The sequence below is a fragment of the Pelodiscus sinensis genome, unplaced genomic scaffold (genome assembly GCF_049634645.1).
Source record: "Pelodiscus sinensis isolate JC-2024 unplaced genomic scaffold, ASM4963464v1 ctg201, whole genome shotgun sequence".
Taxonomy (NCBI): Eukaryota; Metazoa; Chordata; order Testudines; family Trionychidae; genus Pelodiscus; species Pelodiscus sinensis.
In genome coordinates this window covers 51,812-74,723 of record NW_027465967.1, presented here as the reverse complement: position 1 = coordinate 74,723, position 22,912 = coordinate 51,812, and the positions used below count along the sequence as shown (strand labels likewise).

General features: G+C 64.3%; 2 protein-coding genes across 2 annotated transcripts; one reads left to right on the top strand and one right to left on the bottom strand.

Moving 5' to 3' along the window:
• The first annotated feature begins 8,987 nt into the window (after positions 1 to 8,987).
• TBX6 (T-box transcription factor 6) lies at positions 8,988 to 15,185 on the top strand. The gene is made up of 8 exons (XM_075917413.1): positions 8,988 to 9,510; positions 11,394 to 11,652; positions 11,942 to 12,209; positions 12,383 to 12,526; positions 12,607 to 12,677; positions 12,852 to 12,919; positions 13,026 to 13,248; positions 14,760 to 15,185. The coding sequence occupies exons 1-8, from the start codon at positions 9,381 to 9,383 to the stop codon at positions 15,049 to 15,051; spliced, it is 1,455 nt and encodes a 484-aa protein (XP_075773528.1). The 5' UTR covers positions 8,988 to 9,380; the 3' UTR covers positions 15,052 to 15,185.
• Positions 15,186 to 17,616: 2,431 nt separating this feature from the next.
• On the bottom strand, positions 17,617 to 22,312 carry PPP4C (protein phosphatase 4 catalytic subunit). Its single transcript, XM_075917412.1, is given in 10 exon segments — positions 17,617 to 18,329; positions 18,792 to 18,981; positions 19,113 to 19,214; positions 19,217 to 19,238; positions 19,311 to 19,484; positions 19,699 to 19,798; positions 19,872 to 19,923; positions 19,997 to 20,052; positions 21,964 to 22,063; positions 22,154 to 22,312. Coding segments are annotated over 9 exon segments (924 nt in total). The 5' UTR covers positions 22,062 to 22,063; positions 22,154 to 22,312; the 3' UTR covers positions 17,617 to 18,199.
• Between the last annotated feature and the right edge of the window lie 600 nt (positions 22,313 to 22,912).

Sequence of the window (22,912 nt, the reverse complement as noted above, 5' to 3'; positions counted from 1 at the left end):
CTGTGGGGTGCTCCTGGCCGGGCCCAGCAGGGGGCGTGGTGGGGAGGGGGGAGGGGCAGGGCCCTGGCTGTGGGGTGCTCCTGGCCGGGCCCAGCAGGGGGCGTGGTGGGGAGGGGGGAGGGGGCAGGGCCCTGGCTGTGGGGGAGCTCCTGGCCTGGCCCAGCAGGGGGCGTGCTGGGGAGGGGGGAGGGGCAGGGCCCTGGCTGTGGGGTGCTCCTGGCCGGGCCCAGCAGGGGGCGTGGTGGGGAGGGGGGAGGGGCAGGGCCCTGGCTGTGGGGTGCTCCTGGCCGGGCCCAGCAGGGGGCGTGGTGGGGAGGGGGGAGGGGGCAGGGCCCTGGCTGTGGGGGAGCTCCTGGCCTGGCCCAGCAGGGGGCGTGCTGGGGAGGGGGGAGGGGCAGGGCCCTGGCTGTGGGGTGCTCCTGGCCGGGCCCAGCAGGGGGCGTGGTGGGGAGGGGGGAGGGGCAGGGCCCTGGCTGTGGGGTGCTCCTGGCCGGGCCCAGCAGGGGGCGTGGTGGGGAGGGGGGAGGGGCAGGGCCCTGGCTGTGGGGTGCTCCTGGCCGGGCCCAGCAGGGGGCGTGGTGGGGAGGAACATGAGAGCGGCTGTACTGGGTCAGACCAAAGGTCCATCTCGCCCAGTGTCCTGTCTGCTGACAGTGGCCAGCACCAGGTGCCCCAGAGAGGGTGGACCTAAGACAATGATCAAGCGATTTGTCTCCTGCCATCCCTCTCCAGCCTCTGACAAACAGGGGCCAGGGGCACCATTTTATCCCCTGGCTAATAGCCTTTTATGGACCTAACCTCCATGAAATTATCTAGCTTCTCTTTAAACTCTATTCTAGTCCTAGCCTTCACAGCCTCCTCTGGCAAGGAGTTCCACAGGTTGACTACACGCTGTGTGAAGAAGAACTTTCTTTTATTAGTTTTAAACCTGCTCCCCATTAATTTCATTTGGTGTCCTCTAGTTCTTCTATTTAGGGAACTAATAAATAACTTTTCTTTATTGGCCCTCTCCACACCACTCATGATTTTATAGACCTCTATCCTATCCCCCCGCAGTCTCCTCTTTTCTAAACTGAAAAGTCCCAGTCGCTTTAACCTCTCCTCATATGGGACCCGTTCCAAACCCCTAATCATTTTAGTTGCCCTTTTCTGAACCCTTTCCAAGGCCAAAATATCTTTTTTGAGGTGAGGAGACCACATCTGTACACAGTATTCAAGATGTGGGTGTACCATAGTTTTATACAGGGGCAGTAAGAGATTCTGGGTCTTATTTTCTATCCCTTTCCTAATAATTCCTAGCATCCTATTTGCCTTTTTGACCGCCGCTGCACACTGTGTGGAAGTTTTCAGAGAACTGTCCACGATAACTCCAAGATCTCTTTCCTGATTTGTCGTAGCCAAATTAGCCCCCATCAGACTGTACCTATAGTTGGGGTTATTTTTCCCGATGTGCATTACTTTACACTTATCCACATGAAATTTCATTTGCCATTTTGTTGCCCAATCACTCAGTTTGGTGAGATCTTCTTGGAGTCCCTCACAGTCTGCTTCTGTCTTGACTATCCTGAACAGTTTGGTATCATCTGCAAACTTTACTACCTCACTGCTTACCCCTTTCTCCAGATCATTTATGAATAAGTTGAACAGGATTGGTCCCAGGACTGACCCTTGGGGGACACCACTAGTTACCCCTCTCCAATCTGAAAATGTACCTTTTATTCCTACCCTTTGTTTCCTGTCTTTTAACCAGTTCTCAATCCAAGAAAGGACCTTCCCTCTTATCCCATGGCCATGGAATTTACACAAGAGCCTTTGGTGAGGGACCTTGTCAAAGGCTTTCTGAAAAGTACACTAAAGTACACTATATCTACTGGATCCCCGTTGTCCGCAGGTTTGTTAACCCCTTCAAAGAACTCTAATAGATTAGTAAGACAGGATTTCCCTTTACAGAAACCATGTTGACTTTTGTCCAACAAATTATGTTCTTCTACATGCCTCACAATTTTATTCTTTACTATTGTTTCAACTAATTTGCCCGGTACTGAAGTTAGACTTACCGGTCTGTAATTGCCAGGATCACCTCTAGAGCCCTTTTTAAATATTGGTGTCACATTGGCTACCTTCTAGTCATTAGGTACAGAAGCCGATAAAGGACAGGTTACAAACCACAGATAATAGCTCAGCAATTTCCCATTTGAGTTCTTTTAGAACCCTTGGATGAATGCCATCCGGTCCCGGAGATTTGTTAACATTAAGTTTTTCTATTTGTTCCAAAACCTCCTCTAATGACACTTCAATCCGGGACAGTTCCTCAGATTCATCACCCACAAAGGACGGTGCAGATATGGGAATCTCCCCAACGTCCTCAGCCGTGAAGACTGAAGCAAAGAAATCATTTAGTTTCTCCGCAATGGCTTTATCGTCCTTGATTGCTCCTTTTATAGCTCGATCATCTAGGGGACCCACAGGCTTTTTAGCAGGCTTCCTGCTTCTAATGTACTTAAAAAACATTTTGTTATTTCTTTTTGAGTTTTTGGCTGTTCCTCAAAATCTTTTTTTGCTTTTCTGATTAAATTTTTACACTTGATTTGACAGTGTTTCTGTTCCTTTCTATTTATCTCACTAGGATTGGACTTCCACTTCTTAAAAGATACCGTTTTGTCCCTCACTGCTTCTTTTACATGGCGGTTAAGCCACGGTGACTCTTTTTTAGGTCTCTTGCTATGTTTTTAAATTTGGGGTAGACATTTAAGTTGGGCCTCTATTATGGTGTCTTTAAAAAGTTTCCATGCAGCTTTCAGGGATTTGGCTCCAGTCACTGTGCCTTTTAATTTCTGTTTAACTAACCTCCTCATTTTTGCGTAATTCCCCTTTTTTAAATTAAATGCCAGGGTGCTGGACTGCTGAGGTGTTCTTCCCACCACAGGAATGTTGGAGGCAGAGCCCTGGCCGTGAGAGAGTTCCTGGTCTGGCCTGGTGGCCCAGCAGGGGGCGTGGTGCGAGGGGGCAGGGCCCTGGCCGTGGGGTGCTCCTGGCCCGGCCCAGCAGGGGGCGCGGCGGGGAGGGGGCAGGGCCCTGGCCGTGGGGTGCTCCTGGCCTGGCCCAGCAGGGGGTGCGGCGGGGAGGGGGCAGGGCCCTGGCCGTGGGGTGCTCCTGGCCTGGCCCAGCAGGGGGCGCGGGTGCGAGGGGGCAGGGCCCTGGCCGTGGGGTGCTCCTGGCCTGGCCCAGCAGGGGGCGCGGTGCGAGGGGGCAGGGCCCTGGCCGTGGGGTGCTCCTGGCCTGGCCCAGCAGGGGGCGCGGTGCGAGGGGGCAGGGCCCTGGCCGTGGGGTGCTCCTGGCCTGGCCCAGCAGGGGGCGCGGTGCGAGGGGGCAGGGCCCTGGCCGTGGGGTGCTCCTGAGCTGGCCCAGCAGGGGGCGCGGTGGGGAGGGGACAGGGCCCTGGCCGTGGGGTGCTCCTGGCCTGGCCCAGCAGGGGCGCGGTGCGATGGGGGCAGGACCCTGGCCGTGGGGTGCTCCTGGCCTGGCCCAGCAGGGGGCGTGGTGGGGAGGGGGGAGGGGCAGGGCCCTGGCTGTGGGGTGCTCCTGGCCGGGCCCAGCAGGGGGCGTGGTGGGGAGGGGGGAGGGGCAGGGCCCTGGCTGTGGGGTGCTCCTGGCCGGGCCCAGCAGGGGGCGTGGTGGGGAGGAACATGAGAGCGGCTGTACTGGGTCAGACCAAAGGTCCATCTCGCCCAGTGTCCTGTCTGCTGACAGTGGCCAGCACCAGGTGCCCCAGAGAGGGTGGACCTAAGACAATGATCAAGCGATTTGTCTCCTGCCATCCCTCTCCAGCCTCTGACAAACAGGGGCCAGGGGCACCATTTTATCCCCTGGCTAATAGCCTTTTATGGACCTAACCTCCATGAAATTATCTAGCTTCTCTTTAAACTCTATTCTAGTCCTAGCCTTCACAGCCTCCTCTGGCAAGGAGTTCCACAGGTTGACTACACGCTGTGTGAAGAAGAACTTTCTTTTATTAGTTTTAAACCTGCTCCCCATTAATTTCATTTGGTGTCCTCTAGTTCTTCTATTTAGGGAACTAATAAATAACTTTTCTTTATTGGCCCTCTCCACACCACTCATGATTTTATAGACCTCTATCCTATCCCCCCGCAGTCTCCTCTTTTCTAAACTGAAAAGTCCCAGTCGCTTTAACCTCTCCTCATATGGGACCCGTTCCAAACCCCTAATCATTTTAGTTGCCCTTTTCTGAACCCTTTCCAAGGCCAAAATATCTTTTTTGAGGTGAGGAGACCACATCTGTACACAGTATTCAAGATGTGGGTGTACCATAGTTTTATACAGGGGCAGTAAGAGATTCTGGGTCTTATTTTCTATCCCTTTCCTAATAATTCCTAGCATCCTATTTGCCTTTTTGACCGCCGCTGCACACTGTGTGGAAGTTTTCAGAGAACTGTCCACGATAACTCCAAGATCTCTTTCCTGATTTGTCGTAGCCAAATTAGCCCCCATCAGACTGTACCTATAGTTGGGGTTATTTTTCCCGATGTGCATTACTTTACACTTATCCACATGAAATTTCATTTGCCATTTTGTTGCCCAATCACTCAGTTTGGTGAGATCTTCTTGGAGTCCCTCACAGTCTGCTTCTGTCTTGACTATCCTGAACAGTTTGGTATCATCTGCAAACTTTACTACCTCACTGCTTACCCCTTTCTCCAGATCATTTATGAATAAGTTGAACAGGATTGGTCCCAGGACTGACCCTTGGGGGACACCACTAGTTACCCCTCTCCAATCTGAAAATGTACCTTTTATTCCTACCCTTTGTTTCCTGTCTTTTAACCAGTTCTCAATCCAAGAAAGGACCTTCCCTCTTATCCCATGGCCATGGAATTTACACAAGAGCCTTTGGTGAGGGACCTTGTCAAAGGCTTTCTGAAAAGTACACTAAAGTACACTATATCTACTGGATCCCCGTTGTCCGCAGGTTTGTTAACCCCTTCAAAGAACTCTAATAGATTAGTAAGACAGGATTTCCCTTTACAGAAACCATGTTGACTTTTGTCCAACAAATTATGTTCTTCTACATGCCTCACAATTTTATTCTTTACTATTGTTTCAACTAATTTGCCCGGTACTGAAGTTAGACTTACCGGTCTGTAATTGCCAGGATCACCTCTAGAGCCCTTTTTAAATATTGGTGTCACATTGGCTACCTTCTAGTCATTAGGTACAGAAGCCGATTTAAAGGACAGGTTACAAACCACAGATAATAGCTCAGCAATTTCCCATTTGAGTTCTTTTAGAACCCTTGGATGAATGCCATCCGGTCCCGGAGATTTGTTAACATTAAGTTTTTCTATTTGTTCCAAAACCTCCTCTAATGACACTTCAATCCGGGACAGTTCCTCAGATTCATCACCCACAAAGGACGGTGCAGATATGGGAATCTCCCCAACGTCCTCAGCCGTGAAGACTGAAGCAAAGAAATCATTTAGTTTCTCCGCAATGGCTTTATCGTCCTTGATTGCTCCTTTTATAGCTCGATCATCTAGGGGACCCACAGGCTTTTTAGCAGGCTTCCTGCTTCTAATGTACTTAAAAAACATTTTGTTATTTCTTTTTGAGTTTTTGGCTGTTCCTCAAAATCTTTTTTTGCTTTTCTGATTAAATTTTTACACTTGATTTGACAGTGTTTCTGTTCCTTTCTATTTATCTCACTAGGATTGGACTTCCACTTCTTAAAAGATACCGTTTTGTCCCTCACTGCTTCTTTTACATGGCGGTTAAGCCACGGTGACTCTTTTTTAGGTCTCTTGCTATGTTTTTAAATTTGGGGTAGACATTTAAGTTGGGCCTCTATTATGGTGTCTTTAAAAAGTTTCCATGCAGCTTTCAGGGATTTGGCTCCAGTCACTGTGCCTTTTAATTTCTGTTTAACTAACCTCCTCATTTTTGCGTAATTCCCCTTTTTTAAATTAAATGCCAGGGTGCTGGACTGCTGAGGTGTTCTTCCACCACAGGAATGTTGGAGGCAGAGCCCTGGCCGTGAGAGAGTTCCTGGTCTGGCCTGGTGGCCCAGCAGGGGGCGTGGTGCGAGGGGGCAGGGCCCTGGCCGTGGGGTGCTCCTGGCCCGGCCCAGCAGGGGGCGCGGCGGGGAGGGGGCAGGGCCCTGGCCGTGGGGTGCTCCTGGCCTGGCCCAGCAGGGGGTGCGGCGGGGAGGGGGCAGGGCCCTGGCCGTGGGGTGCTCCTGGCCTGGCCCAGCAGGGGGCGCGGTGCGAGGGGGCAGGGCCCTGGCCGTGGGGTGCTCCTGGCCTGGCCCAGCAGGGGGCGCGGTGCGAGGGGGCAGGGCCCTGGCCGTGGGGTGCTCCTGGCCTGGCCCAGCAGGGGGCGCGGTGCGAGGGGGCAGGGCCCTGGCCGTGGGGTGCTCCTGGCCTGGCCCAGCAGGGGGCGCGGTGCGAGGGGGGCAGGGCCCTGGCCGTGGGGTGCTCCTGAGCTGGCCCAGCAGGGGGCGCGGTGGGGAGGGGACAGGGCCCTGGCCGTGGGGTGCTCCTGGCCTGGCCCAGCAGGGGCGCGGTGCGATGGGGGCAGGACCCTGGCCGTGGGGTGCTCCTGGCCTGGCCCAGCAGGGGGCGCGGTGCGAGGGGACAGGGCCCTGGCCGTGGGGTGCTCCTGGCCTGGCCCAGCAGGGGGCGCGGCGGGGAGGGGGCAGGGCTCTGGCCATGGGGTGCTCCTGAGCTGGCCCAGCAGGGGGCGCGGTGCGAGGGGGCAGGGCCCTGGCCGTGGGGTGCTCCTGAGCTGGCCCAGCAGGGGGCGCGGTGGGGAGGGGACAGGGCCCTGGCCGTGGGGTGCTCCTGGCCTGGCCCAGCAGGGGCGCGGTGCGATGGGGGCAGGACCCTGGCCGTGGGGTGCTCCTGGCCTGGCCCAGCAGGGGGCGCGGTGCGAGGGGACAGGGCCCTGGCCGTGGGGTGCTCCTGGCCTGGCCCAGCAGGGGGCGCGGCGGGGAGGGGGCAGGGCCCTGGCCATGGGGTGCTCCTGGCCTGGCCCAGCAGGGGGCGCGGCGGGGAGGGGGCAGGGCCCTGGCCGTGGGGTGCTCCTGAGCTGGCCCAGCAGGGGGTGCGGCGGGGAGGGGGCAGGGCCCTGGCCGTGGGGTGCTCCTGGCCTGGCCCAGCAGGGGGCGCGGCGGGGAGGGGGCAGGGCCCTGGCCGTGGGGTGCTCCTGGCCTGGCCCAGCAGGGGGCGCGGTGCGAGGGGGCAGGGCCCTGGCCATGGGGTGCTCCTGGCCTGGCCCAGCAGGGGGCGCGGTGCGAGGGGGCAGGGCCCTGGCCGTGGGGTGCTCCTGGCCTGGCCCAGCAGGGGGTGCGGCGGGGAGGGGGCAGGGCCCTGGCCGTGGGGTGCTCCTGGCCTGGCCCAGCAGGGGGCGCGGCGGGGAGGGGGCAGGGCCCTGGCCGTGGGGTGCTCCTGGCCTGGCCCAGCAGGGGGCGCGGTGCGAGGGGGCAGGGCCCTGGCCGTGGGGTGCTCCTGGCCTGGCCCAGCAGGGGGCGCGGTGCGAGGGGGCAGGGCCCTGGCCGTGGGGTGCTCCTGGCCTGGCCCAGCAGGGGGCGCGGTGCGAGGGGGCAGGGCCCTGGCCGTGGGGTGCTCCTGGCCTGGCCCAGCAGGGGGTGCGGCGGGGAGGGGGCAGGGCCCTGGCCGTGGGGTGCTCCTGGCCTGGCCCAGCAGGGGGCGCGGTGCGAGGGGGGCAGGGCCCTGGCCGTGGGGTGCTCCTGGCCTGGCCCAGCAGGGGGCGTGGTGCGAGGGGGCAGGGCCCTGGCCGTGGGGTGCTCCTGGCCCGGCCCAGCAGGGGGCGCGGCGGGGAGGGGGCAGGGCCCTGGCCGTGGGGTGCTCCTGGCCTGGCCCAGCAGGGGGGCGCGGTGCGAGGGGGGCAGGGCCCTGGCCGTGGGGTGCTCCTGGCCTGGCCCAGCAGGGGGCGCGGCGGGGAGGGGGCAGGGCCCTGGCCGTGGGGTGCTCCTGGCCTGGCCCAGCAGGGGGCGCGGTGCGAGGGGGCAGGGCCCTGGCCGTGGGGTGCTCCTGGCCTGGCCCAGCAGGGGGCGCGGTGCGAGGGGGCAGGGCCCTGGCCGTGGGGTGCTCCTGGCCTGGCCTGGCGTCCATGTCACTAACCCCACGTCCACTCCAGAGGCAGGAGCCAGACCCAAGGCCCAGGGCTGCTCTAACCCACCAGACCCCCCCCCCCCACACACAGAGCAAGAGCCTGAGAGAACCCAGGGGTCCTGGCTCCCAGCCCCCGCCCCACCCTTGCAGCTGTCTGGCACAGCTGTGAAAACAGCTGGCTGACAAATGATTCCTCCCTCCTTGTAAACCAGGCCAGGATCAATCAAGCCACTTTGGAGCCAAGGTGTTAATTGGGCAATTAGGTTACTTAAAACAGGGGAGCCCAGGGCTGGGCTGGCAGGGCCTGTGGGTCAGAAATGGGGAGCACTGGCGGGGCGGGGGCTGCGGGGCTCCAGAAGGCCTTGGGGGCAGGAGCTGTGGGGTGGAAGTGAGAGGCAGAGTAAGGCTGGGAGGTGCAACGGCTGTGGGGGGGCACCAGCAAGCTGGGGGTGGGAACAGGAGATGTCGGCAGGCTGGGGCAGGGGCTGCAGGGCGGGAGTGAGGGGTGTTGGCAGGCTGGGGGGGAAGGGGGTGGGGGGGCAGGGGCTGCAGGGCGGGAGTGAGGGGTGTTGGCAGGCTGGGGGGGAAGGGGGTGGGGGTGGGGGGCAGGGGCTGCAGGGCGGGAGTGAGGGGTGTTGGCAGGCTGAAGGGGAAGGGGGTGGGGGGCAGGGGCTGCAGGGTGGGAGTGAGGGGTGTTGGCAGGCTGGGGGGCAAGGGGGCAGGGGCTGCAGGGCGGGAGTGAGGGGTGTTGGCAGGCTGGGGGGGAAGGGGGTGGGGGGCAGGGGCTGCAGGGCGGGAGTGAGGGGTGTTGGCAGGCTGGGGGGGAAGGGGGTGGGGGTGGGGGGCAGGGGCTGCAGGGCGGGAGTGAGGGGTGTTGGCAGGCTGGGGGTGAGAGCAGGGGGCATTGGCAGGTTAGGGGGCAGCGGTTCGGGGTGGGAGTGGGGGCGTCAGCAGGCTGGGGGGGCAGGGCGCTTTGCCTTCTTGCTAGGCCGTTCCCTCCTCCCCCCGCGCCCCCAGCAGAGCCCCTCCCGCCCGCCCTGCCCCTCCTGCTGTCCAGGAGCCATTTGGGGACTCGCTTCAAAGTGCCGGGGCAGCCCATAAATAGGGGGCCAGACACCTCCGAGCCAGAGCAGAGCAGCCAGGAGAAGCCAGGCGTCCGGGTGTCCGGCCCCAGCTCTAACCACCAGGCTCCACTCCCCTCCCCGAGCCAGGAGAGAAGCCCTGCTGCCCAGCATGTACCCCGCGTCTGAGCTGTTCCCCCAGCTGGGGGGCTCCTACCCGCTGCGCCCCGCGCCCCACGGGGGGCTGCCGGCTGGCTTCCCGCCGGGGCCCGGGGCCCAGTACGAAGGGTTCCGCTACCCAGGTGAGCGGGCCAGGGCGGCTGGCTCTGGGGCGGGGGCATCCATGGGGGGGGGAGGAAGGGGCCCCAGTGGTGTGGGGGGTGGAAAGGGGGCCCATAGCATTGGGGCAGAGGTGGCAAGGGAGCTGGGGGCAGAGGAGGAAGGGGACGATGGACAAGCAGGAGCTCACTGGGGCTGGGGGGATCTGGAGAGGCCCTGCCGCCCCCCACCAGCGGAGCTCTTAGCACCAGATAGCGACCAACTGGTGGGGGGAGTGGCAGCAGGATGTGAGATTCCTGGAGCCTCAGAGTGTGACCCAAACCCCTCACCCTGCCCTCCCGGCCTGCCGGTGCCCCTCACTCCCCCCGCAGCCCCTGGGCCACCCCCAGCCTGCCAGTGCCCCTCACTCCCCCCCGCAGCCCCTGGGCCCCCCCCAGCCTGCCGGTGCCCCTCACTCCCCCCGCAGCCCCTGGGCCCCCCCCCAGCCTGCCAGTGCCCCTCACTCCCCCCCGCAGCCCCTGGGCCCCCCCCAGCCTGCCGGTGCCCCTCACTCCCCCCCGCAGCCCCTGGGCCCCCCCCAGCCTGCCGGTGCCCCTCACTCCCCCCCGCAGCCCCTGGGCCCCCCCCAGCCTGCCTGTGCCCCTCACTCCCCCCCGCAGCCCCTGGGCCCCCCCCAGCCTGCCGGTGCCCCTCACTCCCCCCCGCAGCCCCTGGGCCCCCCCAGCCTGCCAGTGCTCCTCACTCCCCCCCGCAGCCCCTGGGCCCCCCCCAGCCTGCCGGTGCCCCTCACTCCCCCCCGCAGCCCCTGGGCCCCCCCCCAGCCTGCCGGTGCCCCTCACTCCCCCCCGCAGCCCTTGGGCCCCCCCCCCCAGCCTGCCGGTGCCCCTCACTCCCCCCCGCAGCCCCTGGGCCCCCCCCAGCCTGCCGGTGCCCCTCACTCCCCCCCGCAGCCCCTGGGCCACCCCCAGCCTGCCGGTGCCCCTCACTCCCCCCGCAGCCCCTGGGCCCCCCCTAGCCTGCCGGTGCCCCTCACTCCCCCCCGCAGCCCCTGGGCCACCCCCAGCCTGCCGGTGCCCCTCACTCCCCCCCGCCACCCCTGGGCCACCCCAGCCTGCCGGTGCCCCTCACTCCCCCCCGCAGCCCCTGGGCCACCCCCAGGCTGCCGGTGCCCCTCACTCCCCCCCGCAGCCCCTGGGCCACTCCCAGCCTGCCGGTGCCCCTCACTCCCCCCCGCAGCCCCTGGGGCCACCCCCAGGCTGCCGGTGCCCCTCACTCCCCCCCGCAGCCCCTGGGCCACTCCCAGCCTGCCGGTGCCCCTCACTCCCCCCCGCAGCCCCTGGGCCACCCCCGGCCTGCCGGTGCCCCTCACTCCCCCCCGCAGCCCTGGGCCCCCCCGCGCCTGCCGTGCCCCTCACTCCCCCCGCAGCCCCTGGGCCACCCCCGGCCTGCCGGTGCCCCTCACTCCCCCCCGCAGCCCCAGGCCACCCCCGGCCTGCCGGTGCCCCTCACTCCCCCCCGCAGCCCCTGGGCCACTCCCAGCCTGCCGGTGCCCCTCACTCCCCCCCGCAGCCTCTGGGCCACCCCCCAGCCTGCCGGTGCCCCTCACTCCCCCCGCAGCCCCTACTGGCCTCACCCTGCTCCCACAGCCCTGCCGGTGCCCCTCACTCCCCCCTCCGCAGTCCCTGCGTCCTCCCGGCCTGCTAGTGCCTCTCACTCCTGCCCCACAGCCCCTGACCTGCCGGTGCCCCCCACTCCTGCCCCGCAGCCCGTACCGGCCACACCCTGCTCCCCCAGCCCTGCTGGTGCCCCTCACTCCTGGCCCCGCAGCCCCTGCCAGCCCAGCCCCACTGGTGCCCCCCACTCCCGTCCTGCAGACTCCATCTCTGATTGGTTTCTGCTCACCTAGATCTGGATGGTGTGCCAGCACCCAAGTTGGAGCCCTTCTGCCCTACATTGGACCGGGTTGGACGGCTTCTGCCTCCACCTCCTTCGGGCGCCCCGCTGGCCCTTCCTGCCCCACCCCTGCCCTATGCAGGTGGGCAGCAGCTGCCCCCGGCCGAGCCTCCCCGCCTGTCCTCCAGTGTGCGGCTGAGCCTGGAGAACCGGGAGCTGTGGAAGCGTTTCTCTGCCGTGGGCACTGAGATGATCATCACTAAATCAGGGCGGTAAGAGTGGGCTGTGGTGTGGGGAGGGCCTGGGGGGAGGGGCTGTGGTGAGTCTATGGGGGGGGTCTAAAGTGGGAGGGAGGGTCTGTGGCCGGGTTCCCTTGCGTGCCTGGTTGATGAGCAGAGGCCCCAGCCAGGTGCGTGTTTCTGCTGGTGGTGCACATCTAATCGCACCGTGGTGCACAGGGAACAATTTATTCCACACAGGGATGGAAAAGGGACATTTGTGTGTGGGGGGGGGCCTTGTCCCCATTGAACCCGAGCCCCTCAACCCTGTCTCCCCCCACAGGCGGATGTTCCCCCAGCTGAAGGTGTCGGTGACGGGGCTGGACCCCGAGGCGAAGTACCTGCTGCTGGTGGACATGGTTCCGGCCGGGGCTTCGCGCTACAAGTGGCAGGGCCAGCGCTGGGAGGCCAGTGGCAAGGCCGAGCTGCCGCCCCCTGACCGGGTCTACATCCACCCCGACTCCCCAGCCTCAGGTGCCCACTGGATGCGCCAGCCCGTGTCTTTCCACCGTCTCAAGCTGACCAACAACACGCTGGACCCCCACGGCCACGTACGTGGGCAGGGTCGGGCAAAGAGAGTGTGGGAGGGGCTATGGTGCAGAGGGGAGGGGATTAAGAATGTGTGGGCGGAGCCTAGGGACCAGTGGGCGGGATTAGATGGCGAGGAGTGGGGACGGGGTGCAGGCTCTCAGGGGCGCATGTCTAACTCCCTTCTGTTCCCCAGCTCATCCTGCACTCCATGCATCGCTACCAGCCCCGTGTACACGTGGTGGGAGCGGGGGGGCCGGGAGGGCGTGGGGGAGGCTGTGCCTCCTTCACCTTCCCTGAGACAGCCTTCCTCACCGTCACAGCCTACCAGAGCCCCAAGGTGAGCCAGCCCCCAGCCCCCAGCCGCTGCCCTCACCCCTCGCGGCCCTTGCTCACCCCTCTGCCCTCATCCCCATCCAGATCACCCAGATGAAGATTGAGAGTAACCCCTTCGCCAAGGGCTTCCGAGAGAACGGCATGAACAGCAAGAGGTGTGGGGCGCATGGAGGGGGCTGGGCTGCTAGGATGGGAGGGGTGAGGGTGAGGGCAGCAATCGGGGAACCCTGTGGGGATGTGAAGGGCTGGGGTTGCCCTGAGGGTGGCCAGCTCGGGAGAGGATTGGAGCCATCAGCCCCTTAACCCCCATCTTTCTCCCTGCCTCCCAGGGAGCGAGATGCCAGGATCAAGAGGAAGATGAGGGGCGATGTGGCTGCACCGGTGGGGAACGAGGCTGGTATGGGACCCCCAGCATGCACCATCCACCAGCCCTTTCCCCCCACTGCTCACTGCCAGCTCTCCCAGCCCCCCACCATTAACCCTTTGCACCTCTCCTCCCCCAGACTGCAAGCGAGGGCCCTGCGACTCCACCCAGGGCCCCCCCCCAGAGCCACCAGTTCCCCCTGACTGCTCCTTCCACCCCACCTCTTCCTCTTACCCTCCTGGTGGGAGCGAGGAGCTGGCCTGCCCCCTTGGAGGACTGAACCCCAGTGCTGAGGCATACGTGCAGCATCCAGCTGCCTTCCACGGACTGCACCCCCCCCAAGGGCCCGCCGGCTATGCCAGGTGAGTGCAGGGGTCATGCTAGGGCCTCTGATCTACACCTCTGGAGCGGGGGGCGCCAGGGCACGAGTCTTCTGGTAGCACTTGGGAGGTGCAGAGCCCCTGTGCCCTGCCACCATTGGCACTGCCCCCCCCCACCTGGACCAGGCACCCCTGTGGACGGGGCAGCAATTGTGTCGAAAATGCAGGTTCTGCAAAAATCTAAACTTCCAGCTGCAACTTTTCAGTTGTGACTCCCAAATGCTGCCTTGCCTGGGGCCAGCCAGGACTGCGAGGGGCCACTGCCTTTCCCTGGCTGGCATCTTGCCTTCTGGGTGCTGTAGTTCTCACCCTCTACGCGTGAGCTCCCTGGAGGACTGCAACTCCCACAATGCAATGCCAAGCAGAGTGGGGAATCATGGCAGATGAAGTGGTGTCAGCGACTTCAACTACACCTCCCATAATGCACCGAGTCCCAAGCCGCCAAGAAGCAGCATGAGTGCTCGCCAGGCACTTGCCCCATTGCACTGTGGGAGATGTAGTTCTCCCTGTGAGTGGTAAGGGCCAGCCAGCCAATGGCAGCACGGGGGTGGGTCCATTGGTTTCCTTCCCTTCCCATCCCCATTAATTGTAGTACTGCCCTCCCTCTGGGTCTGGTTGGCGGTCCCTACTCCCCCTGCTGGGCTCTTACCTCCCCCTCCCCTATGGCACTTGACGGGCTGTTCCGGTCCCTACTCCCCCTGCTGGGCTCTTACCTCCCCCTCCCCTATGGCACTTGACGGGCTGTTCCGGTCCCCTCCCCCTGCTGGGCTCTTACCTCCCCCTCCCCTATGGCACTTGACGGGCTGTTCCGGTCCCTACTCCCCCTGCTGGGCTCTTACCTCCCCCTCCCCTATGGCACTTGACGGGCTGTTCCGGTCCCTACTCCCCCTGCTGGGCTCTTACCTCCCCCTCCCCTATGGCGCTTGACGGGCTGTTCCGGTCCCCTCCCCCTGCTGGGCTCTTACCTCCCCCTCCCCTATGGCACTTGACGGGCTGTTCCGGTCCCTACTCCCCCTGCTGGGCTCTTACCTCCCCCTCCCCTATGGCACTTGACGGGCTGTTCCGGTCCCTACTCCCCCTGCTGGGCTCTTACCTCCCCCTCCCCTATGGCGCTTGACGGGCTGTTCCGGTCCCCTCCCCCTGCTGGGCTCTTACCTCCCCCTCCCCTATGGCGCTTGACGGGCTGTTCCGGTCCCCTCCCCCTGCTGGGCTCTTACCTCCCCCTCCCCTATGGCGCTTGACGGGCTGTTCCGGTCCCCTCCCCCTGCTGGGCTCTTACCTCCCCCTCCCCTATGGCACTTGACGGGCTGTTCCGGTCCCCCCCCCCGCGCATGGCACCTGACAGGCTGTTCCTTTCCCCCCCTTCTGCTGGGCTCTACCATTGCCCTCAGGTTAGGCTGATCCATCCCTGCCCCCCATGGTACTTGACAGGCTATTCCGTCACCCTCCCCCTGCCAGGCTGTTTCATGAACCTCCCTCTTTTCTCTCTGCAGCTCGTCCTGTGCTGCTCCTGAAGCTGCTACCCTGAAGCCACTGGGGGACCCCAGCTGCACCACTGCCAAAGCCCCCCCCAACCAACCAGAGTGCAGAACCCCCACTGCACCCCCCCTTACCTACTCCCCCTATGGGCTGGATATCAGCTGCCTGCTGGGGGCAGGGCTGGAGGGCCCCCCTGTGCCTGACCTCCGCTTCCCCCCCCTTCCTGTCCTATCCCCCACCACGCCTCTATGCCCCGCCCGGCCCCCCAACCAGCTACCTGGAGGGGGCAGCAAGGGCCTCTTCTGAGGGCTCCCTTGGCTGTCCCCCGATCTGTGGGGCAGCCCCTCACCCAGGCAAGCACCCCCACAACTGCTTTATTTATTCCAAGGGAGAGCCAGCCAGAGAAGCTGATGCGCACCCCACCCTGCTCCAGAGCCCCCGCCCTCCCATTCCTCTCCCAGTTGGCTGACCCCCAGCACAGCACTCCCCCTCACCTCACCCCCTGCCAATAAGGCTGCTTTTTGGGGAACATGGGCAAACAAACATGGGGGTATTTTCTACCCTTCTAAAACATCTGAGTCTGAGCAAGTCACCCACTCAATAAAGCAGCAAAGTGGCTTTGCGTGTGTCGAGTGCTCCCTGCCTTGCCTGCATGACACCCACTGGTGCTCTCAGAGGGAACCGTCAGCTCTGAGTGTTGCTGCAGGCCGAGGGATGGTGCTGTCAGCCCTTGTCCTAAGCTAGAGAGAGAAACTGCCCCACAACTAGAGCAATAGTAGATATACTAGATGCCTTAATAGAGCCTAATTCACAAAGCTGCTGACAATTACGAGCCAAGCCCAGTTCAGCAGGGGAAGAATTAATCAGAAAAATGGGAATAATTGCGAGTCAGTTAAAGACACCTGCCTAGATGCTCCAAAGAGCCGACAGTAAGAAGCAGCTTGTTTTGGTTAAAAAACAAAACCAAACCAACAACCTAGCTCAGAGATGCAGTAAAATCAGCTCTAACAATTACGTAACAGAAGAAAAGGGAAAATTGATATTAATGAATGTAAATGAGAAGAAAGAAATTGCACAACATTGCTAAAAAAAGGCCAAAGGGAACAAGGAGAAATCTATGGCCAGCGGCCTTAGAGACAAAAAAGATCCTGACAGTGGCCAATGCCCATTATTGTTGGAAATGGTAGAATCATCAGTAAAAAATATAAAAGGCAGAAGTGCTCAGGCATTTCAGTTCTGTGTTTGGGAGGAAAAACCAATGGAGTCCTCACCCCTGGTACCAATACACTTCCATTCCACTAGCATCTGTGGAAGATGTTAAATAGAAGCTCCTAAAGTTTGAAAAAGATCTAACTGCTGCTCCAGATAATTTGCATTCAAGAGTTTTAAAAGAGCTGGCTGGACAGGCAGTGCAGCTTTTGTGTTACATCTCAGAGCACTGGGAGAGTTACAGACATCTGGAAGGAGGTTAACATAGTACACACGTTGGAAAAGGGGAAGGGGGATGATCTGGGACAGGGCTCCAAGTCCAGCTGACATGAATCCCAGCGGGATAATACAAATAGCTGCTCTAGGACTCAGAGTAAAGAACTAAGGGAGGGCAACAGACTTAAAGCAAATCAATATGGTCCTGTGGTCCATAGATCCTATCAACCTGGCCCCTGCAAGGCTGCAGCCTTAGGGCAGCAGCGTGCTGTGGGCAATGCAGCCTCCCCCAGCCCAGGAGGGAGGGGTCCCAGCCACAGTGTCTCAGCCTTGTGCTGGGCTGCTCCCCCTGGAGAAGGCTGCAGCTACCCCAAACACTGGGGGGGGATGTCGTGCAGGAGGGGCAGAGCCGGCTGGGTAAAGAGGCAGCAGTGAACCCAGCAGGGCTCAGTCCAGCTCTCTGGGCACAAGGCAGGCTGCGGGCTCGGTCCTGGGAACCAGGGACTCTGAGCAAGGGGCTAGTTGGAAACAGGAGCTCCTGGCCTGAGGCTGCACAAAGGGGGATCTCTCAGCGGACTCTCTCGCTGGGTTGGCCCTGGGGCAGCGCTGCTGCGGCTTGGGGCTGCTGTTCCAGGAGGGTAGGGAGCAACTGGATGGTCACAGAAGAGCCAAGGGATGGCTGAAAGGATCAGAAAGCTGGCCTGAAGCAAGAGCCACCAGGAGCTGGAGACAGACAGCCTGGGGGTGACGGGCACCGGCCTGGCAGGACCTCCGTGGGCAATGGATCTGCCAGGGGCTGACAGCTGGAAGCTGGACAGAGCCTACGGCCCAAGGGCGCAACCAGTGCTCAAGCAGAGCCACTCCTGCGGGGACGAGGCACCGGGCCAGGCGCATGCACCAGCTCTGACGCTGACTCGGCCCAGCATGGGTGTGTCTCAGATCTGCCCCAGGGCGTTTGGGAGTGCTCTCTGGCTGCTGCTACACAGAGCCTCAGGTCAGCTGTTCCAATGGGGCTGTGAAGCACAGCAGGCCTCAAGGGTGGATGCGGCTGTAGTACAATGCCTGACCCTACAGGCTTGCACACGGACCTCTTGCCAGTTCTTTGTGCAGGGCAGCAGCCTCCGTAGGCCAGACAGGAAGATGCTGGCAGAGGTGGCTGAGGGCTCCCCTTGGCCCTCCCCAGCCCATGGAGGTGCTGAGGATAGCGGCTCGGATGCTGGCACAACAAGCGCTGAGGGTCGTCCCCCACCCTGAGAAGGGAAAGGACCCTGCTAGGACTCCAGGAGGCGCACTTCAAAGAGGTGCACCAGAGCCCAGAAGGAATCCCTCCCACCTGACCCATGGCTCCTGGAACTGATTGGCCACCTTTTCTCTGTAGGGGGCACTGGCTCCCGTCTGGCCCCAGGGCAGGGTATGGGCTGGGCAGGTGATTAACACTTACCACAGTTTCGTTCTTTATACAAACGTAGCTTTATTTTTTTTCTGTTTTTTTCCCATTTTTATTAGAATTTTTTTTTTTTATCTAAAATGAACAAAAAAGGCAAATATTGGAAAAAGTCATTCAACCAAAGAAATACAAATGTCAAGAGACAGGTAAGAAGGGGACCGTGGGGGCCCCTCCCCAAAGAGAAAGGGATGTCGGAATAGCCAGCCTACCCAAAGGGCTGGTGAGGAAAGTGATCCCCCGGGGGAGAGGAAGCTGTGGGGAGACTCACAGGCCTGGGTCCCCTGCTGCCCCGACATGTGGGATCCCGTTTGGAAGGCAGAGGCCCTGCTGCCAGCCAGGCCAGGACGCAGGCTGAAGGGGGAGGGGCCTTGCTATTAAATAAGAGCCTGGGACGGAAGCTGAAACCTGGAGAAAGATGCTGGAGATTTGGGGCAGGGAGGTAACAGTCACTTCATCCCAGAGCAGGGCTGCAGTCTGGCCACCCCACATTCAATCCCAAGGAATGGGCAGGATCCGTCCCCAGGTCTTCCAAAAGCCCCAGCAGGGGAAGCCAGGGCTGCCTCAGGCCAGCTGGTGGGGGGGTCACAGGAAGTAGTCAGCAACAGGCTTCTTGGAGGGGATCCCTCGCGTTTCCTGGGGGGCAGCTTCAAAGATGATAAATTCCTTCTGCAGATGCTCATCGAGCTCCAGGATGGCAGCCACATTCCCGCACCTGGGGGAGGGAGTGACACACATAGCCCGGCCAGTGCCCCACACTCCTGACCCACAGCCCTGCCCCCCAGCACAGCCAGTGCCCCTTACTCCTGACCCACAGCCTGCCCCCCAGCACAGCCAGTGCCCCTTACTCCTGACCCACAGCCCTGCCCCCCAGCACAGCCAGTGCCCCTTACTCCTGACCCACAGCCCTGCCCCCCAGCACAGCCAATGCCCACACTCCTGACCCACAGCCCTGCCCCCCAGCACAGCCAGTGCCCCTTACTCCTGCCCCCAGGCCCTGTCTCCCCCAGCATCCCTCACTGCCCCCCGCCCGCATCCCTGCTGGTGCTCCTCACTCCTGAACTACAGGTCCTGCTAGCTCAGGCCCTCCCGACCCGCAGCTTGTGCCTAACCTCTGGCTGCTGGTGCCTCTTACTTCCTACCTGCCTGCCCCCGCCAGTGCCCCTCATGCTCTCACCTGTAGCAGTAGTTGGGGGCTGACCACACGGTGAGCACGGTCTCGTTGAAGTGCCACTTGTAACCCTCCATCACCAGCTGGTGGGCCCGGCAGATCATGTCGATGTCATTGGAGGCGTTGAACTGGGCCACCACGTCGCTGCCGAAGAGGTACCCAGCCCCCCGCGGGCTCACACCCCAGCCTGTTGTGTCTGAGGAGAGGCCAGTCCTGCTCAGCCCGTCGTGTGCTCCCCACACTGAACGACTGAATCTTTGCCAAAGAAATAATCCTCCCTGTAAGCCAGGACTAAGCCCCGCTCCTCCTGCCGGCCAACCCCCTTACCTTCTGGGTCAGACCAGAGCAGGTCACACATAGGGCCGTCATGCGGCACCTCCTGCTTGCGATCAATGGTGCGGATCTGATCCAGCGTCTGGATAGAGGGGAGAGACCCCCATGGACACAGAAGATCTGCAGGAGAGAAGCAGAGGTTAGGACCCAGGAGGCCTGCCCCAGCCCTGCCCCGCGGCCACAAGAACGCACCTTCCCATCGATGATGGCCGAGAGGCTGAGGTAGTCAAAGATCTCGGTGCAGTAGCGCCACACGGTGACGGAGCCGTACTTGCGCAGGCACTCGTCATAGAAGCCGTACACCTGTGTGATCTGCCGGCTCTCGTGGTTGCCCCGGATTAACGTGATGCGGTCGGGGTAGCGCACCTAGGGGAGATGAGGGGTTATCTGGAACCAAGAGACAGGGATCCGGCTCCAGCCCCAGGGGAGTGTCTAGCGGGGGCCGGACAGTCCCAAGTCAACAGAATGTGGCTAGCAGGGACCAGGGAGGGGTGTTCAAGCAAGGGGAAGCCGGTCCGACGGGCAATGGGAGAAGGGGTAGGGTGTGGGTGGGAAGCTGGCCGAGGGGGGGGGACCTCACCTTGAGTGCCAGGAGCAGCAGGAAGGTCTCCACACTGTAGAAACCACGATCCACGAAGTCACCCATGAAGAGGTAGTTGGTCTCTGGAACGTCGCCCCCCGACCTGTGGGTGCAGGGGACGGGTGATGGCGAGGGGGCGCGCTGGGCTGCGGGGCAGCGCCGGGTCTCTACTCACCCTGAACAGCTCCTTGAGGTCGTAGAACTGGCCGTGGATGTCGCCGCACACTGGGGGGAGAGCTGCCGTGAGGGGCTGGGAGCCAAGCCCCCCCCAACACGCCCCCCTCCCCGAAACCTGCACTCACCGTCACCGGCGAGTCCACTCGCTGCACGTTGCTCTCCTCCACCAGGATCTCCCTTGTGCACAGGGGCGAGCGGGTTAGAGACGGGCCCGGGCCGGCCTCCCGGGAGGCCTAGCAGCCCCGCCCCGCCCCGCCCCCCCGGGAGGCCTAGCAGCCCCGCCCCGCCGGGAGGCCTAGCAGCCCCGCCCCGGCCCCCCCCCCCGGGAGGCCTAGCAGCCCCGCCCCGCCGGGAGGCCTAGCAGCCCCGCCCCGCCCCGCCCCCCCGGGAGGCCTAGCAGCCCCGCCCCGCCGGGAGGCCTAGCAGCCCCGCCCCGCCCCGCCCCCCCGGGAGGCCTAGCAGCCCCGCCCCGCCGGAGGCCTAGCAGCCCCGCCCCGGCCCCCCCCCCCCCCCGCTCACCGGGCCTTGGCGCACAGCGCCTTCACCTCGCTCTCCTTGATGAGCTCGCAGCGCCGCCCCCCCCCGGGCCCCCCCCCCGCTCACCGGGCCTTGGCGCACAGCGCCTTCACCTCGCTCTCCTTGATGAGCTCGCAGCGCCGCCCCCCCCGGGCCCCCCCCCCGCTCACCGGGCCTTGGCGCACAGCGCCTTCACCTCGCTCTCCTTGATGAGCTCGGAGCCCCGCCCCCCCGGCCCCCCCCCGGCCCCCCCCCCCCCCGCTCACCGGGCCTTGGCGCACAGCGCCTTCACCTCGCTCTCCTTGATGAGCTCGGAGCCCCGCCCCCCCGGGCCCCCCCCCCGGCCCCCCCCCCGCTCACCGGGCCTTGGCGCACAGCGCCTTCACCTCGCTCTCCTTGATGAGCTCGCAGCCCCGCCCCCCCGGGCCCCCCCCCCGGCCCCCCCCGCTCACCGGGCCTTGGCGCACAGCGCCTTCACCTCGCTCTCCTTGATGAGCTCGCAGCGCCGCCCCCCCCGGGCCCCCCCCCCCGCTCACCGGGCCTTGGCGCACAGCGCCTTCACCTCGCTCTCCTTGATGAGCTCGGAGCCCCGCCCCCCGGGCCCCCCCCCCGGCCCCCCCCCCCCCGCTCACCGGGCCTTGGCGCACAGCGCCTTCACCTCGCTCTCCTTGATGAGCTCGGAGCCCCCGCCCCCCCGGGCCCCCCCCCGGCCCCCCCCCGCTCACCGGGCCTTGGCGCACAGCGCCTTCACCTCGCTCTCCTTGATGAGCTCGGAGCCCCGCCCCCCCGGGCCCCCCCCGGCCCCCCCCCGCTCACCGGGCCTTGGCGCACAGCGCCTTCACCTCGCTCTCCTTGATGAGCTCGCAGCCCCGCCCCCCCGGGCCCCCCCCCGGCCCCCCCCGCTCACCGGCCTTGGCGCACAGCGCCTTCACCTCGCTCTCCTTGATGAGCTCGCAGCGCCGCCCCCCCGGGCCCCCCCCCCCGCTCACCGGGCCTTGGCGCACAGCGCCTTCACCTCGCTCTCCTTGATGAGCTCGGAGCCCCGCCCCCCCCGGGCCCCCCCCCGGCCCCCCCCCCCCCGCTCACCGGGCCTTGGCGCACAGCGCCTTCACCTCGCTCTCCTTGATGAGCTCGGAGCCCCGCCCCCCCGGGCCCCCCCCCGGCCCCCCCCCCGCTCACCGGGCCTTGGCGCACAGCGCCTTCACCTCGCTCTCCTTGATGAGCTCGGAGCCCCGCCCCCCCGGGCCCCCCCCGGCCCCCCCCCCCCCGCTCACCGGGCCTTGGCGCACAGCGCCTTCACCTCGCTCTCCTTGATGAGCTCGCAGCCCCGCCCCCCCGGGCCCCCCCCGGCCCCCCCCGCTCACCGGGCCTTGGCGCACAGCGCCTTCACCTCGCTCTCCTTGATGAGCTCGCAGCACCGCCCCCCCGGGCCCCCCCGGCCCCCCCGCTCACCGGGCCTTGGCGCACAGCGCCTTCACCTCGCTCTCCTTGATGAGCTCGCAGCCCCGCCCCCCCGGGCCCCCCCCCGGCCCCCCCCCGCTCACCGGGCCCCCCCGGCCCCCCCCCGCTCACCGGGCCTTGGCGCACAGCGCCTTCACCTCGCTCTCCTTGATGAGCTCGCAGCGCCGCAGCTGCTCGATCTGCCGGTCCAGGTCGCTGATCTCGGCCATGGCTGGGGGGAGGCGGGGCAGTCAGCCGGGGGGGGGGGGAAGCCCAGCCCAGCCCCCCCCGCCCCGCCCCCCCCGCCCGCGGCCCCCCGTACCTGGGGCTCCCGGCTCCGAGCGCTGCTGGCCCCGCCCCGCCCCCTCCCGGCGCAACGTCACTTCCCCGCCGGAGAGCGGACGACTGAGCGAAGGCAGGAAGTGACGTCACGGCAAAGGGCGGAGCGCAGAGGCCGCGAGAAGAAAGGCGGAAAAGGAAGGGGAGGAAAGACACCGGACGTTACGTCACATCCGGCGCCTTCCGCTGAGCTCCCGAGGCGGGGCCTCTTGCGCAGCCTGGCGCGGACCCTACGTCACGTGTCCGGCCTCGGCCCCGGGCCGAGCGGGGGACCCGATTTCCGGGGGCAATCCAGGGGGAGGGGCAGTGCCCGGGGGCGGGGCCGGCGGGGGGGGCAGTGCCCAGGGGGGGGCCGGCGGGGGGGGCAGTGCCCAGGGGGGAGCCAGCGGGGAGGGGGCAGTGCCCGGGGGGGGTCGGCGGGGGGGGCAGTGCCCAGGGGGGAGCCAGCGGGGAGGGGGCAGTGCCCAGGGGGGAGCCGGCGGGGAGGGGGCAGTGCCCGGGGGGGGTCGGCGGGGAGGGGGCAGTGCCCAGGGGGGAGCCGGCGGGGAGGGGGCAGTGCCCAGGGGGGGGTCGGCGGGGGGGGGGGCAGTGCCCGGGGGGAGCCGGCGGGGGGGGGCAGTGCCCGGGGGGAGCCGGCGGGGAGGGGGCAGTGCCCGGGGGGGGTCGGCGGGGGGCGGCAGTGCCCAGGGGGGAGCCGGCGGGGAGGGGGCAGTGCCCGGGGGGGGTCGGCGGGGGGGGCAGT